A 13,129-nucleotide genomic window follows, 5' to 3' on the forward strand; every position below is an offset into this window, starting at 1 on the left:
ACGCTCGAGGCCTAGAGCGCAGGAGAGAGAGAGAGATACAAGAGGGTACTGTACTCCGATACAACCAAGATAAAGGGCATACACTATACAAGCTATCTCAGGGAAAAAAAAGAGATGTCACGTGAGATGAAGATACACACCCTGTACATAGAGCTTCGAGTAGGTCCCACAAAAAATATTATTTTTTATTCTTTTCTATCCCCTCCCGCTCTCTCTCCTCTTCCTCTCCCTCCCGTCCCTCCCTTTCTCATTGCTCTCCTCTCCTGGTGAGGGAGAGCTCGTCGGGAGACCTACGGCAGCGGCGGCGGCCATCTCCCCCACCCCTCCGGCATGCGGTGATCCTCTGCTCCCCTCTCCCCCCTCCAGCGTCCTCCACCCGCGCCCCTCTCCCCTCCGGCAGATCTAGCGACAGGGCGCTCGGATCCAACGGTGCAACGGCGGCACGTGGATCCCGTCGGCGGCAACGTGTGGATCCGTCAGTGGCGGCGCGTGGATCCATCGGCGGCGGCTCGTGGATCCCGGCGGCGGCGTCAGCACGTGGATCCGACGGCATCGGCGCGTGGATCCATCGGTGGCAGCACGTGGATTCGACGACGTCGGTGCGTGGATCCCGGCGGCGGCGGCACGTGGATCCCGGTGGCGGCGTCAGCGTGTGAATCCGACGGCGTCGACGACACATGGATCCCGATGGCGGCCCTACGACGACAGAACCAGCGGCTACTACCACCTCTTTCCAATGCGTCGCTCATTTCCTTACCCCAGCCTTCTCCCTGCCAACCCTGACAAGGCATCCGTTCCCTGCAGCGGGCACAAGCACCTTGTGTGAGGGTGCGATCCATGGCTTGCTGGCACTGTGACACCGTAGTGATGGGCTGGAGCTTCTCACCACGTCGGCGCACTGTGCATGGCCCAAGAGGCCGCTGCGAGGTCACGTGGTCTGCGGCGAGCGACGCTGCGCGTGGGCGTGGCGAGTTTCAGAGCTGCAAGCCGGCTCACACGGGCAGGGGACTGGAACAGACGGTTTTTATGGTATGCGCACGGATTATCAGGTGCCAGCCTCTGCGTCGTCTCTGTAGCTCTGCCCGGCCTGCTCACGGGCAGGCTCAAGCTCAGTTGGGCTGAGGTGTTATGTCGCGTCGAGATTCGCGCGCATGACGAAGATCAAATGATCGATCACCACGAGACCGGAGGAGATAGCACTGGCCGAAATTATTACTACCCATCCTATAATAACTTTATTTTTCAGTTTTTATATAATTTTATATAATGTTTTAACTCTTCGTCTTATTTGAAATATTTTTGTGATTAATGTTTTTATTATTACTAGATGATAAAATATGAATAGTACTTTATACATGACTATTTTTTTAAAATTTTTGTACAAATTTTTCAAATAAGACTAATGGTCAAACGTTGAACACAGAAAAACGAAAAATGAAGTTATTATGGGACGGAGGTAGTACAAATAAACCCTTTTAAAAAAATTTATAATATAAAATTTTCTAGTCTTGCCTATTCATATAGATGCTAATAAATCTAAACATATATATAAATTATACATGGCCTCCCCAGTCCCCATGCATTACGCATGTGTTTGATAGAAAAACAAAAAATCAAACGTTTGATCAATAGCAAAAGTGTTATCGCTACCATCAAGGGCTAGCGCGATGTTAGGGGAACCATATAAACGTTCCATCTTCTAGTTGACTCACCTCTCTACACAAACTTAGGGTTTGCTATGCACCCACAATACATCATATGATGATCTCGTCCAAATCAACCAACAAATTCATCAAAAAGGCAGTGTGATTAGGGGAGATTATCTTGCTGATTGATCTCCTCGTGCACCCCTACCAAACTTGATTTCCTAAGGGATCGTAGTGGAGATGACACATATGCAGAGAATAGAAAGAGTGGGCAATTAGTGTGATGTGGGGGTTAAGTCTTTACCCATGGTAGGGTGAACCCTGTTACCAGCAGGACTAATGCTGAGCCAATGGTTCGTTATGAAAAATAAGATTTTGAGATCAATTTGTCGAAAATTCCGATCAATGTGTAAAATGTGACAAATAATTGTACTAAATGGTAAAAAAACAGGGGGCAGTTCACAAGACATGGGCCGTAAAAAATACTGAATTCGATAGATGGTAAAAAAACAGGGGACATGTCAAAAGACAGGGGCCGTAAATATATAGCACAGTAAAAATAACAGAGCCAGAATAGCCGGGGCCGTAAAAATATTATAAATTTAAAGAAGACAAAAATTATTCAAATTAAACGCGCCAGGTAGGGGTCGAACCTACGGCCTTCTGCTTAGGAAACAGACGCTCTATCCACTGAGCTACAGGCGCTTTGTTAGAGAAATGAAATCAACATTAGTAATTACTGAAAATTAAATCAGGGTAATTGACTTACAACGTGTTATTGTTATTCACTGCAGGACGCTTTGTTGGAGAACTGAAATCAAAATCACAGTAATTTAACTTCAGAACGTGCTATTGTTGTTTCACTGCAGGACGCTGGTATTGGGTCTTAGCTGCACATACGGAAGGAGTTCATAATAAAGTGATATCAAACTTTTGTTAGATTAATTAAATATTATCGATCCTACTTTAAATGTTTATAGTGGTGGTGGATGGTGACAACTCATTGGTTTGTATAGCTTTTTTTATATAAATTAACCTATGTTTTTTCTTGATATTATGGAATAATCCAGATTTGGTTCAAACAAGTGATATTAGCATTGTTGATAAAATATTCTATGATATTTTATAATATTTCTGTAGCAAATCATATGTATTTGCTAGTCTATTATAAACTTGAAAAATGGATTAATATACTTTTTATAGAAACTTCTAGATCGTAAATTCTCATAAAATACATACCATTTAACATTTTAGAAACCATGCTCACGGAAAATTTTAGAATCCATGCTCACGGAAAACTAGGGAAGTTTTATCAGTAACCATTCCTCACCAACATAGTAGTAGTCTAATAGGCCGGATCTAGCAAATGATATTAGGGTCTGAATAAACAAGATAAAGTAACCCTCTTTATATTATATTGATGCTTGGGATAAAATTTTAGAAGAGCTTAATGGGAGCTTCTATAGTCATAAAAGTAGTGAGGCTTGAGCCCGCACCGCACTAGTCTAAGGAGAACATGGTATCTTCCTATCATTTATATCATTCTGTGCAGTCCCTCTATTGCATTGTGCACTTGTTCTAAGTCCATTTTTAGATTTGATCAAGTTTGTAAAAAATGAAAATACTAACATCTACTGCATCAAAACTGTGGATTTAATAAAATTGATTTGATCATGCTATACTTTTATACAATTATGTTCAAATATAGAAAGGTTTGACTTAAAAGACAAAATCCAAAATGATTTACAATATGATACGAAGGTATTATTGTTTATAGGGCGTTCGACGCAAACAGATTGACCGGTTTCTTTTCGCTATCTGAAAAAATCTATAGGTATTTACTCTAAATAACCACGACAAACTGTCTATTGTAGTATTGTCTAGATAGGAGGCGCAAGAGCGATATTATCTTTCTGAAGTGGCAATTACTGCATTTTCAACGGTGATATACCATTATTGCGAAATATCATCCCAAATGTATTAATGCAAGAGAAACGCTTGTAGCACATAGATATTTTGTATACCATCGAGTGAATTTACCGAACTGAACAGAATATTACGAACACCATGCTTCTGATGTATCCCGAATCCTCATTGGTAATTTGGTATGGTGGGGTCGTGGAGTCCTTAAACTAAAAAGTTATGGTTAAAAGAAAAAAAAAGTACTAGCACATATTTTCCTATGGAGATGAAACGATTTTACTCCAGACCAACACGATCATGCATCGACTCAACGAATTGGAAATGTCCAAATACAGAGTACGAAATATCTCCATTTTATATCGATGTCAAGAGTGTTTGCAAACAGTTCGATGCCAGAAATTGTCATATGTATCCATAGAGAACATTGATCGAACACCTAGAGAGCAAAGCAAATGCATGTGTAGCGGAAGGTTCAAGCAGAGTAGCTAATCCATTTTTTACGTAATTTCCCAAATCAACCGAAAGAGGAACAGCATCGGTAAGGCGGAGCACCCACCGGGCGGGCGGAGGCGAGAGGCTAGGCAGGGAGGGCTTCAGTTGGCGCCGGCGGATTCCTCCTCCGGGTCGAACTCCGGGTCGCCGTCGGGGTGCATCTCCCTCCACTGGTCCTCGGGCCAGTACTCCTTGATGTGCCCCCACTTCTTGCGGAACTTCTCGATCTGGCTGTCCATGACGACCATCGCCGAGGTGTCGCCGACGTAGTAGGGGTGGTTCCCGGACCACACGTCCACCGTGTACTCCGGCTTGGTGCCCCCCGTCACCAGCACCAGCTCCCCGTTGCAGTACACCTTCGCGTCCTCGTAGATCTCCGGGTGCAGCCCCTTCTTCCGCATCGAGCACCGCATCCTCTGCGCAGCAAAAATCGCCGCCGCCGCCGCACGGTTTTAATCACCGGTTGCGGAATCGGGGGTTCATGGGAAGGGAATCGAACGAACGGGCGGGGGCGTACCTGGGATGGGACGAGGGAGTGGAGGGTGGTCCTCGTGGCCGGGGTCGGCAGGAAGGAGGTGGAGAGGGAGAGCGCCATGGCTGCCTTCCCTCGCGTCGCGCTTGCTCCTCCGGCTTTCCCTGTGCTCGTGTGGGTGCCTCTTATCGGTTTCCTGGGTGGTGGTGTTATCCTCTCGCCGTTGATGGTTCTCGGGATTTTTGAGGCCGTTCGCTCGGCCGCCTCGGCTTCGTCTGGGCTTTCTGGATCTTTCCGACTTCTCAGTGTTGCTGTTTCGCTTGGGCTGATACACGTTGGCGACCTACTGCAAAAAATGACAAGGCGAGTTTTGTACGTGGTGAAAATACGTTTTTTTTTTTTTCGTGTGGTGCATTGCATTCTCGTTGAAATCAGAGGGCCCACTGTCAGTGGAATAAACTTTTCACAGGCCCATGGTCTACGGGGAGGTAAAGGCCCAAAGGCATGGCACCTGGCAGACCCACTTCCAGACAGGCCCACGAGGCCCATGTTAGCTCACGGTTCCCCGCCCGGAAGGCCGGAAAGCTCCACCGGTGACAGCCTCCTCTCTTCTTGCCGCGACGGTGAGACTTGCTTTGCCGGCGCCCGCCGTGAAAACCCTAGCACCCCACGAGAAGCGATTCGAGGCAACGCACATGCTGATGGGGTTCGTCGCCGGTTCCTGGATCGCCACGAGTTTCTCCCCCCGCGGCGGCACAGCCTGCCGGGGACCGCCCCGCGGTGGCGACGCTCCCGGCTTGGCTTCTCAGTCCGGAGTCCAATCCAGCAGGGGATGCCGCCTTGACCACCTCAATCTCCACTTTGGCGTCTCGGACACGCTCGGGTGTCGGGGTGCCCTAACTGCCTAAGTACGTATATCATCCTCGTCATTCATGTCCCTTCTGCAGCAAAATGGCGTGTTGAGTTTTGGATACATTCTCAATTATCTCTCTACTATAGTGGTTTAGTGGTTCATTTGAGGTTGCATATGACGGAGAGGATAGGTTTCATTGGGTTCACCCTTATGTATCCAATATTACCACTTAAGGTAATGGCAACGTTGATGATTTTGTAGGTAACACAATGTTTCCAGATTTTTTTTTTTAATTGCAAAGAGTTCCTCTTCATAAAAGTAGGCATGTTTCAACTGGATTCTAGGCTCTAGCATACAGAGTACATACATCATATATGTAAGGAAAAAATTATTGACTATACCTGATATATACAGAGTACATACACATTGCCTCCTTTGAGATGCCCACGATGATCATAACTCAAGGCTTAATGGAGGAGCGAGCATGGAGTTTGACACCTTATAATAGTTTGTTTGGACAAAAGGGGAAGGGGATCATGCCTAATTCCTTCATTTGGCAGGGAAACATAGTTAAAATACCTGCTTGTCCTAAGGGAATCGGTGTTGTCTGCACTATTCCAAACAAATCCTGGCCGATATGAAAGGACATGTACATGTATCTTAGATTATGACAGTTTGACCTGTAGTCTCTTTTTCCTCATGTAAAGTGCTATATCAAAGTTGTAAAAAATGGTTTTCGCCAATTTTCTCAGTTATATTTCCTTTGAAAATGGAAAAATCACAATATCTTTTTTATTGAAATGTTTTTTTCTTCAAAGCTGGACCCTCACAGAATCGACTAGCATTTAACTGATCTGTGCAATTGCTTGGACCAATGACTAGTTACTTTCAAAAATCATAAGAGCGGGCCTCTCTTTCAGTATTTCAGGGTGTTTGCTTGTTGAAACCTATAGCCATAACCACGTATTGTTGTACAGTACAAATTCATATTTTGTAGGCAGCAAAATTGGACTGCCTTGGAGAGATGGCTTCAAAGGTACAACATTCTAGGTTCCTCTATCCGAGAATAACATTTGCAATCTGTTAAGATTCAGAATTGCCTTATGAAATTCGTAAATATATTTTTACTATAACAGGAAACTAACAATGTTATAATGCATAGTAAAATAAATCTAAAATCTAAATATTAATGTTTTACTTTTCTACCAATGTAATTTTTTCATACTATATCAAGAATTCAATTGCATTACTTCTGTAAAACATGGTTCATCTCTAACTTTTCAGCATCGTAAGAAATTGGATAAGACTGAGCTCATATTTCAGAAATGCAAATCAATTTTACCATAAAATAGAACTCAAATGAGTGGAGACTAGAGAGGAAGATAGAAGTAGCAATGTCTCGAAATTCATTTTGGCATTTATCTGAAGCCTTTAATGAGCTTTATTAATGGACCTTGCGTGAGTGTGAAACTAGCTCACTACCATTAATTCCAGCTCACTTTTCCTTTTATTCCCCTTAAAGCTTTCACATGCATTGTAACAGTTGTTACATAATGACAAATATTCCCAGCGCAAGCACCTTTGTTCCAGTTGTTTTCATGGAACTAGCTTGTCTTATATTTTCCTCCTGCAAAAGGAAGTCTAAAACCAAATAACATTTGGAAAAAAAGGCATCCTTGAGTTAGCATTTTGGGAGTATCATCTACAGCTGCCTACAAAGAGAAAGCTGCATGACAAAGTTACTTTCCCCAGAAACATCCTTTGTATAAAATGTTTCGTATGTATTAGCTGCTTTGTTTGCGTTACGGCATGTCCACCTACCATCACCTACATCATGCTCCTTTGGACTTTCCCCATTTTACATGTAAATTGGACCAAGAGAAACTTTTTGCCATCTTTATTAGAGGAAGGTAAATATTCAAATATAGGCATCATCATCATAGTTAGTGGATAATCATCTCTGTAAGTTAATACGATCTACTCCTATGGAGTTTATACTCCAGTACACGATGCATTTTCATGAAACGAGAAAAACAATTTTTAAAAGAAATGTACTTTCTTGTGTTTATGCCAAATGACAAGGATAGAAAAGAAAAACTAAGAAAGGGAACGTTATAGTAAGGCTCTGTGGGGACTAGGGAGAAATGTGAACCTTGCTTCCTTCCCATGCATGAACGTAACGCCAAAGGTGTCCAGCCTTTCATACAGTTGTCAATGGCTTCACACAATTCATCTCTACCTTCCGACTCTTTATAAGCACACCAGAGTCACCACAATTGCACATACTACAGGCATTAGATCCACAAGAACACTTGGGAAGGCAAGCACATCTTTGATCTTTTAGCATTGTTCTGTTCTATTTGTGAGCATATGGTTCGACTTTGTAGCCATATTTTTCTCTTCATTTGTTCCATATTTATGAATTATTGATGCAAATAGTGAACTACTATCAACTGTGTACCCTCCAAGTGAATTTCAACAATCATTTCCTATATGAATCCTGGGCTAGAAAAATGAATGATATGCAGTTTTGTGCATTGAGATGGGTACATTGTTTTCTTCAGTTGGATTCCATGCTTTTGAGAACTGTTTCAAATTTTCCATGTTTATTTTACCCATAAAGCATAGAAAAGCATATCTTGTTGCATTGATCTTGAGCTATCTAAATTGTAGGAACTGCATGCAATTTTGCCTGCTTGGGTTCATTTTGTGGCCTTTCTTTTTTGCTTACTCTTTCTTTTCTTGAATATTTTTTTGCTTAGTCTTTCTCAATCCAGTTGTTTGATGTTGGAGTTATGATGGACCGAATGCTAATAATTAATCATTTGACTTGTCTTGGTCTTTTACGCTATCTCTATTGCAGTCTTGCCATAGGGAAGTGATAGAATTTAGAAATAATTTTGACGGATGAATGTTGAGCCTTCCACAAATGGTTTTCTTCTTTACAAAAATTTCCTATTTAAAAGCTCAAGCGTAGGACACCTCAGAATTCTAGATCTCCAATCTGAAGGTTAACAGTGGGCTCAAGCAGCAGCAGCAGTTCAACTCTATCTGTATATATTCAGACGAATGCTTGATCTCCTGGCAGATGGATGTTATTCTTGTCTGTATGTTATATTTAGTGTTGTGTTACTTCCTTCTTGTTGTTCAGGATGGAGGCTTTTGCATTTCTCTCTCTTTCTGAAATGACGGCACGACACAATTTTTCTGCATATTCTTGAAGAATATAATTACCTTGTCATTTTTTAGTTGCAGGTTCGCCTAGCACTTTGAGTAGCCATGCAATTCATGATGCCATTGGACACGAATGCTTGTGCACAACCAACCAGAAGAGCTGGTGAGAGTGCTGATACTGAAAGGTTGATGGAAAGATTGAATATTGGGGGCATGACACAGGAGAAAGCATTGAGGAAGAGGTGTTTTGGTGACGGAGTCGCTGGAACCGCACGATGTGTGTTCACGTCAGATGCTGATGGAGACACTCTTGTAAGTATTTATCTCCTTTATAACTTTGTTGTTTTCTGTTTTTATTGAATTTGTTATTCCACAGCCACAACACGTTTTTTCAAGAATATAGAGAATTGTAACTTTAATCACTACATTCAACCAATGGACATCTCGGTTTACTAAATGCATTAAGAACATGTGGGAGGAATTTTAGAAAATAAATCCTAGCTGGAAGATCTTACAATTGATGTGGTTTAGTTCCATACTTCCATGCAATAAGCAATTAATGTTCTCATCCTTCAGTTCTATTTTGTGCTTAGTTTGATATTATATTCATGAATTGTTGTTCAATATATGTGTAGAGTTGCATGGAAAGTGCTTATATACCATCATTTTCAGATAATCTAATTGAGCTTAAATTTTGCAGCATCTTCAGACACAATCCTCCCAAAAGAACTATGCTGATGCAAGCCGTGTTTCTGCTGTCATTTTGGGTGGAGGCACTGGAGTACAACTCTTTCCTCTGACAAGCACAATGGCTACCCCTGCTGTAAGAAAGTGAAGCACTATTTATATCAAAAGTTGACTACTATACTGTGCAGATGATAGATTTCTTGTAGACAACGTACTTAGAGTTTAAGGAAAAAAGTTCGGAATCTTCTCATTTCAAACTTACAAGTACTAATTTTGATTTAATATTCTTAATGTTTGTCACTTAACTTGATTGAGTAGCTGTGCAAATCATGTAACAACATATTCTGATATTATTTTGTAATTTCTGATTGCTTACTGTGTTACTCGGTTAGTTCTTTACTATTCATTTGGAAATATTCTTGCTAGGTGCCTAGACTAATGACATATACTAGGAAATAACAGAGTATCACATCAACACAACCATTAGACAACAAAGATGCTAACCAACAAGTTATCGACTTCTTTCAGAACTTCAATCCAAAAACATAAAAGCTTCAAATTTGGCTCTCTTAACTTAAGTCTTTAACTTGAACTCTCATGTCATCAAGGCTATCAGTGACTAGGAGGCAGGCATTTTGACGCCAACTGTGAATGGATGATCAATTCTTTTCTTTCTTCTTGTGTTACTTAGGTTCCTGTTGGAGGATGTTACAGGCTTATTGATATTCCTATGAGCAACTGCTTCAATAGTGGCATAAACAAAATATTTGTGATGACTCAGTTCAATTCTGCTTCTCTTAATCGCCATATCCATCGTACATACCTTGGTGGGGGAATCAACTTTACTGATGGGTCTGTGCAGGTAATTTACCTTTATATTCTTGATATGCCTTAGTGGGAGGAGTTTCATATTATACGTTTTGCATTATTTTTCAATTAAAATGTGAAAAAAGTTACTAGCAGTTAGCAACATTAATTGAACTACTGTTGCCAATATATAGGTATTGGCTGCTACACAAATGCCTGAGGAACCTGCTGGATGGTTCGAGGGTACAGCAGATGCCATCAGAAAATTTATGTGGATACTTGAGGTAATTAATTTGTTTCTTTCCATAAACAAGTGCGTAATAATTCTGGCAGCATGTTACTTTCATCATGGATAATAAAATATCCCTTTTACTGGGCTCATGTTCAGGATTATTACAATCAAAACAACATTGAACACATTATAATCTTGTGTGGAGATCAACTTTACCGGATGAATTATATGGAGCTTGTGCAGGTTCATTATGTTGTCATTCTTTTTTTGCTTTGTGCATATCTTGATTTTGGATTGAGCAATATTTTGACATGTAATACTTTCAGAAACATGTTGATGACAATGCTGATATTACCATATCATGTGCTCCCGTTGACAGGAGGTAATTAGTGACCGTATCCTGGTTATGTGAGCACGCCTTTTACTTGTCCAACATAAGATACACTTGTTCTAATTTTCTTCTGTTCTTTTGGTAGCCGAGCTTCTGAATATGGACTAGTGAAGTTTGATAATTCAGGACGTGTGATCCAATTTTTTGAGAAACCACAGGGTGTTGATTTGGAGTCAATGGTTAGTAATTGTTATCTTTTCTATTTTCTTCAGAAATCCTTTCCTTAGTTCATCAGCATTGTTGCCCTGTTCAGAAATAGTTATATTTTCTGCATACTGCACTAAATCCATTGATCACTGCAGAAAGTTGACACCAGCTTCCTCAGCTACACAATAGATGATACACAAAAGTATCCCTACATTGCATCAATGGGCATTTATGTCTTAAAAAAGGATGTTCTTTTAGACATTCTGAAGTAAGTGGTACACTTGGTGATAGTTCAATCCAATTCCTACCGTCTTCTGATAGTTCGTATTCTTAGGTCAAAATATGCGCATCTGCGTGACTTTGGATCTGAAATTCTCCCAAGAGCTGTTTTAGAGCATAATGTGAAGGTAAGTTCTGAACAACTGTGATCTAGATTTACTAATAATCTCTATCTATTTCTTTTGCATTTTCATTGGTTAATTAACGTTGCCTCCACTTATAGAAGAGTGATGTTCTGGAATCTGGACACTGACATAGTCTGATAACATGACTTTGAGTAGAATATGATGTATTTATAATTTATACAAAATGCTGCACATCATTCTTATATCCAAGAAAATGTTCATAAATATAATTATAGCCAGAATTTAAGTTTGACTTCACATATTCGAAAATCCCAATGTTTTGTGGTTACTAGAGTCCTGGTATTAACTAACAGGGCAAGACCCACAACAATATATGGTTCTATGAACTTTTTAAATCTTTTGCTACTCTATGTAACATAAATTTGCATTCTGTTGTGTTAGGCATGTGTATTCACAGAATATTGGGAGGACATTGGAACAATCAAATCATTTTTCAAGGCAAACTTGGCCCTCACCGAGCAGGTATTGTTGTGTGTATGTTGTGTTCCATGGTGCACTATAAATATATTGCATGATACCCTGTACAGTATTACCCAAAAAATGTATACAATATTTGTCTGACATGTTTCTCCATTCTAGCCTCCAAAGTTTGAATTTTACGATCCAAAAACGCCTTTCTTCACTTCACCTCGACACTTGCCTCCAACAAAATTGGAGAAGTGCAAGGTATTAGTCATGTAAAACACAGTTGTTGCCTCACATCACAACAACACAATTTAAATTTTGGATTTTTTTTTCTCTGCAGATCAAAGATGCAATAATCTCCGATGGTTGTTCCTTTAGTGAATGCACCATTGAGCATTCTGTTATTGGAATATGTTCACGCCTTAGCATTGGGTGTGAACTCAAGGTACATAGTGTCAATACATAAGCTCATAGTCTGGGCATTGTTATGCATTCTCATATAGTTTTACACTTTCTAATATTCACAGGATACCATGATGATGGGCGCAGATTTATATGAAACCGAAGAAGAAAATTCAAAGCTATTGTTAGAAGGTAGGGTCCCAATTGGTGTAGGCGAGAACACAAAGATAAGGTGAGCCCGCCTGAACTAATGCTTAGTATATATTACTGCCTCCACGTGGCAATATCGTGTTACCGTATGCTGAGACCTTTTGATGACTTTTAGGAACTGTATCATCGACATGAACGCTAGAATTGGCAGGAATGTGGTCATTGCAAACGCTGAGGTGAGCAAGAACATATACTCCATATTGAACTAATTCAAGACTCGATGAACTATCTTTCAAACACTTGGTAACCACATGAATTCATTCATTATGATAGGGTGTCCAAGAGGCTGATCACCCTGAAGAGGGATACTACATAAGGTCTGGAATTGTAGTGATACTAAAGAATGCAACCATCCAGGATGGAACTGTCATATGAAAGCGTAGACAAGCCTTGAAATCAAGCACCTCCAATCATCTCAAGGCTAGCATCCATTGATGTGGTATGGTGCGAGAGATGGCATGAAAATGCACGAGTCAAATTCAAGACGGATAGCATAGCCTTCATGGCGAAGTGGTGTTTTTGGTTTAGTTGTATGCAATAAGCTGCTCGAGGAGGTAGCAGGAACCTTGTGTAACTGCATCATTCTGCATTTAGTTTGTTTTGAAATGGAAACTCTATTATTCTATTCTGAAATTTATACCATGTGTATGTCCTCTCTCAGTGGCATGCCCACTACCTATCATGTGATTCCCTTGTTTGACTCTTCGAGACGACGATGTGAGCCTCTCCAGAAACTTCTCCAAATCTTACTATTTGTTCATTTTGGCAAGTTGTCCAAAAAGATTTTCCTCCATATTTTATTTATCAGGTTGTTCATCCAGGCCCCAACGGTCTCTCCCAAATTTCTACTCCCTCCGTCCCAA

The 13,129-nt window shown here is 40.9% G+C and overlaps 2 protein-coding genes and 1 non-coding gene across 5 annotated transcripts; 1 reads left to right on the forward strand and 2 right to left on the reverse strand.

Annotated features, from left to right (window-relative positions):
- Positions 1-2,278: 2,278 nt before the first annotated feature.
- On the reverse strand, positions 2,279-2,351 carry TRNAR-CCU. Its single transcript has one exon. It is a non-coding gene; the product is annotated as a tRNA-Arg (tRNA).
- Positions 2,352-3,899: 1,548 nt separating this feature from the next.
- Positions 3,900-4,772, reverse strand: LOC102720748 (50S ribosomal protein L31). Its single transcript, XM_006644342.3, has 2 exons — positions 4,579-4,772; positions 3,900-4,477 (listed from the first exon to the last, which is right to left on the reverse strand). The coding sequence occupies exons 1-2, from the start codon at positions 4,654-4,656 to the stop codon at positions 4,163-4,165; spliced, it is 393 nt and encodes a 130-aa protein (XP_006644405.1). The 5' UTR covers positions 4,657-4,772; the 3' UTR covers positions 3,900-4,162.
- A 396-nt stretch (positions 4,773-5,168) lies between these two features.
- LOC102721029 (glucose-1-phosphate adenylyltransferase large subunit 2, cytosolic) lies at positions 5,169-12,907 on the forward strand. Of its 3 annotated transcripts, XM_040521886.1 has the most exons (17): positions 5,169-5,441; positions 6,384-6,422; positions 8,642-8,872; positions 9,261-9,383; positions 9,939-10,109; positions 10,249-10,338; positions 10,443-10,529; positions 10,613-10,668; positions 10,763-10,856; positions 10,980-11,092; positions 11,159-11,231; positions 11,631-11,711; positions 11,829-11,915; positions 11,995-12,099; positions 12,182-12,288; positions 12,382-12,442; positions 12,540-12,907. In XM_040521886.1, exons 3-17 carry the CDS (start codon positions 8,666-8,668, stop codon positions 12,639-12,641), a joined length of 1,557 nt encoding a protein of 518 aa, XP_040377820.1. In that variant the 5' UTR covers positions 5,169-5,441; positions 6,384-6,422; positions 8,642-8,665; the 3' UTR covers positions 12,642-12,907. The 3 variants fall into 3 exon arrangements, with proteins under 3 accessions (XP_040377820.1, XP_015698857.1, XP_006644406.1); XM_015843371.2 differs by lacking the exon at positions 6,384-6,422 and having other exon boundaries at positions 8,636-8,872; XM_006644343.3 differs by lacking the exon at positions 6,384-6,422.
- The last annotated feature ends 222 nt before the right edge of the window (positions 12,908-13,129 follow it).

This window comes from Oryza brachyantha, chromosome 1 (genome assembly GCF_000231095.2).
Source record: "Oryza brachyantha chromosome 1, ObraRS2, whole genome shotgun sequence".
NCBI classification, from domain to species: Eukaryota; Viridiplantae; Streptophyta; class Magnoliopsida; order Poales; family Poaceae; genus Oryza; species Oryza brachyantha.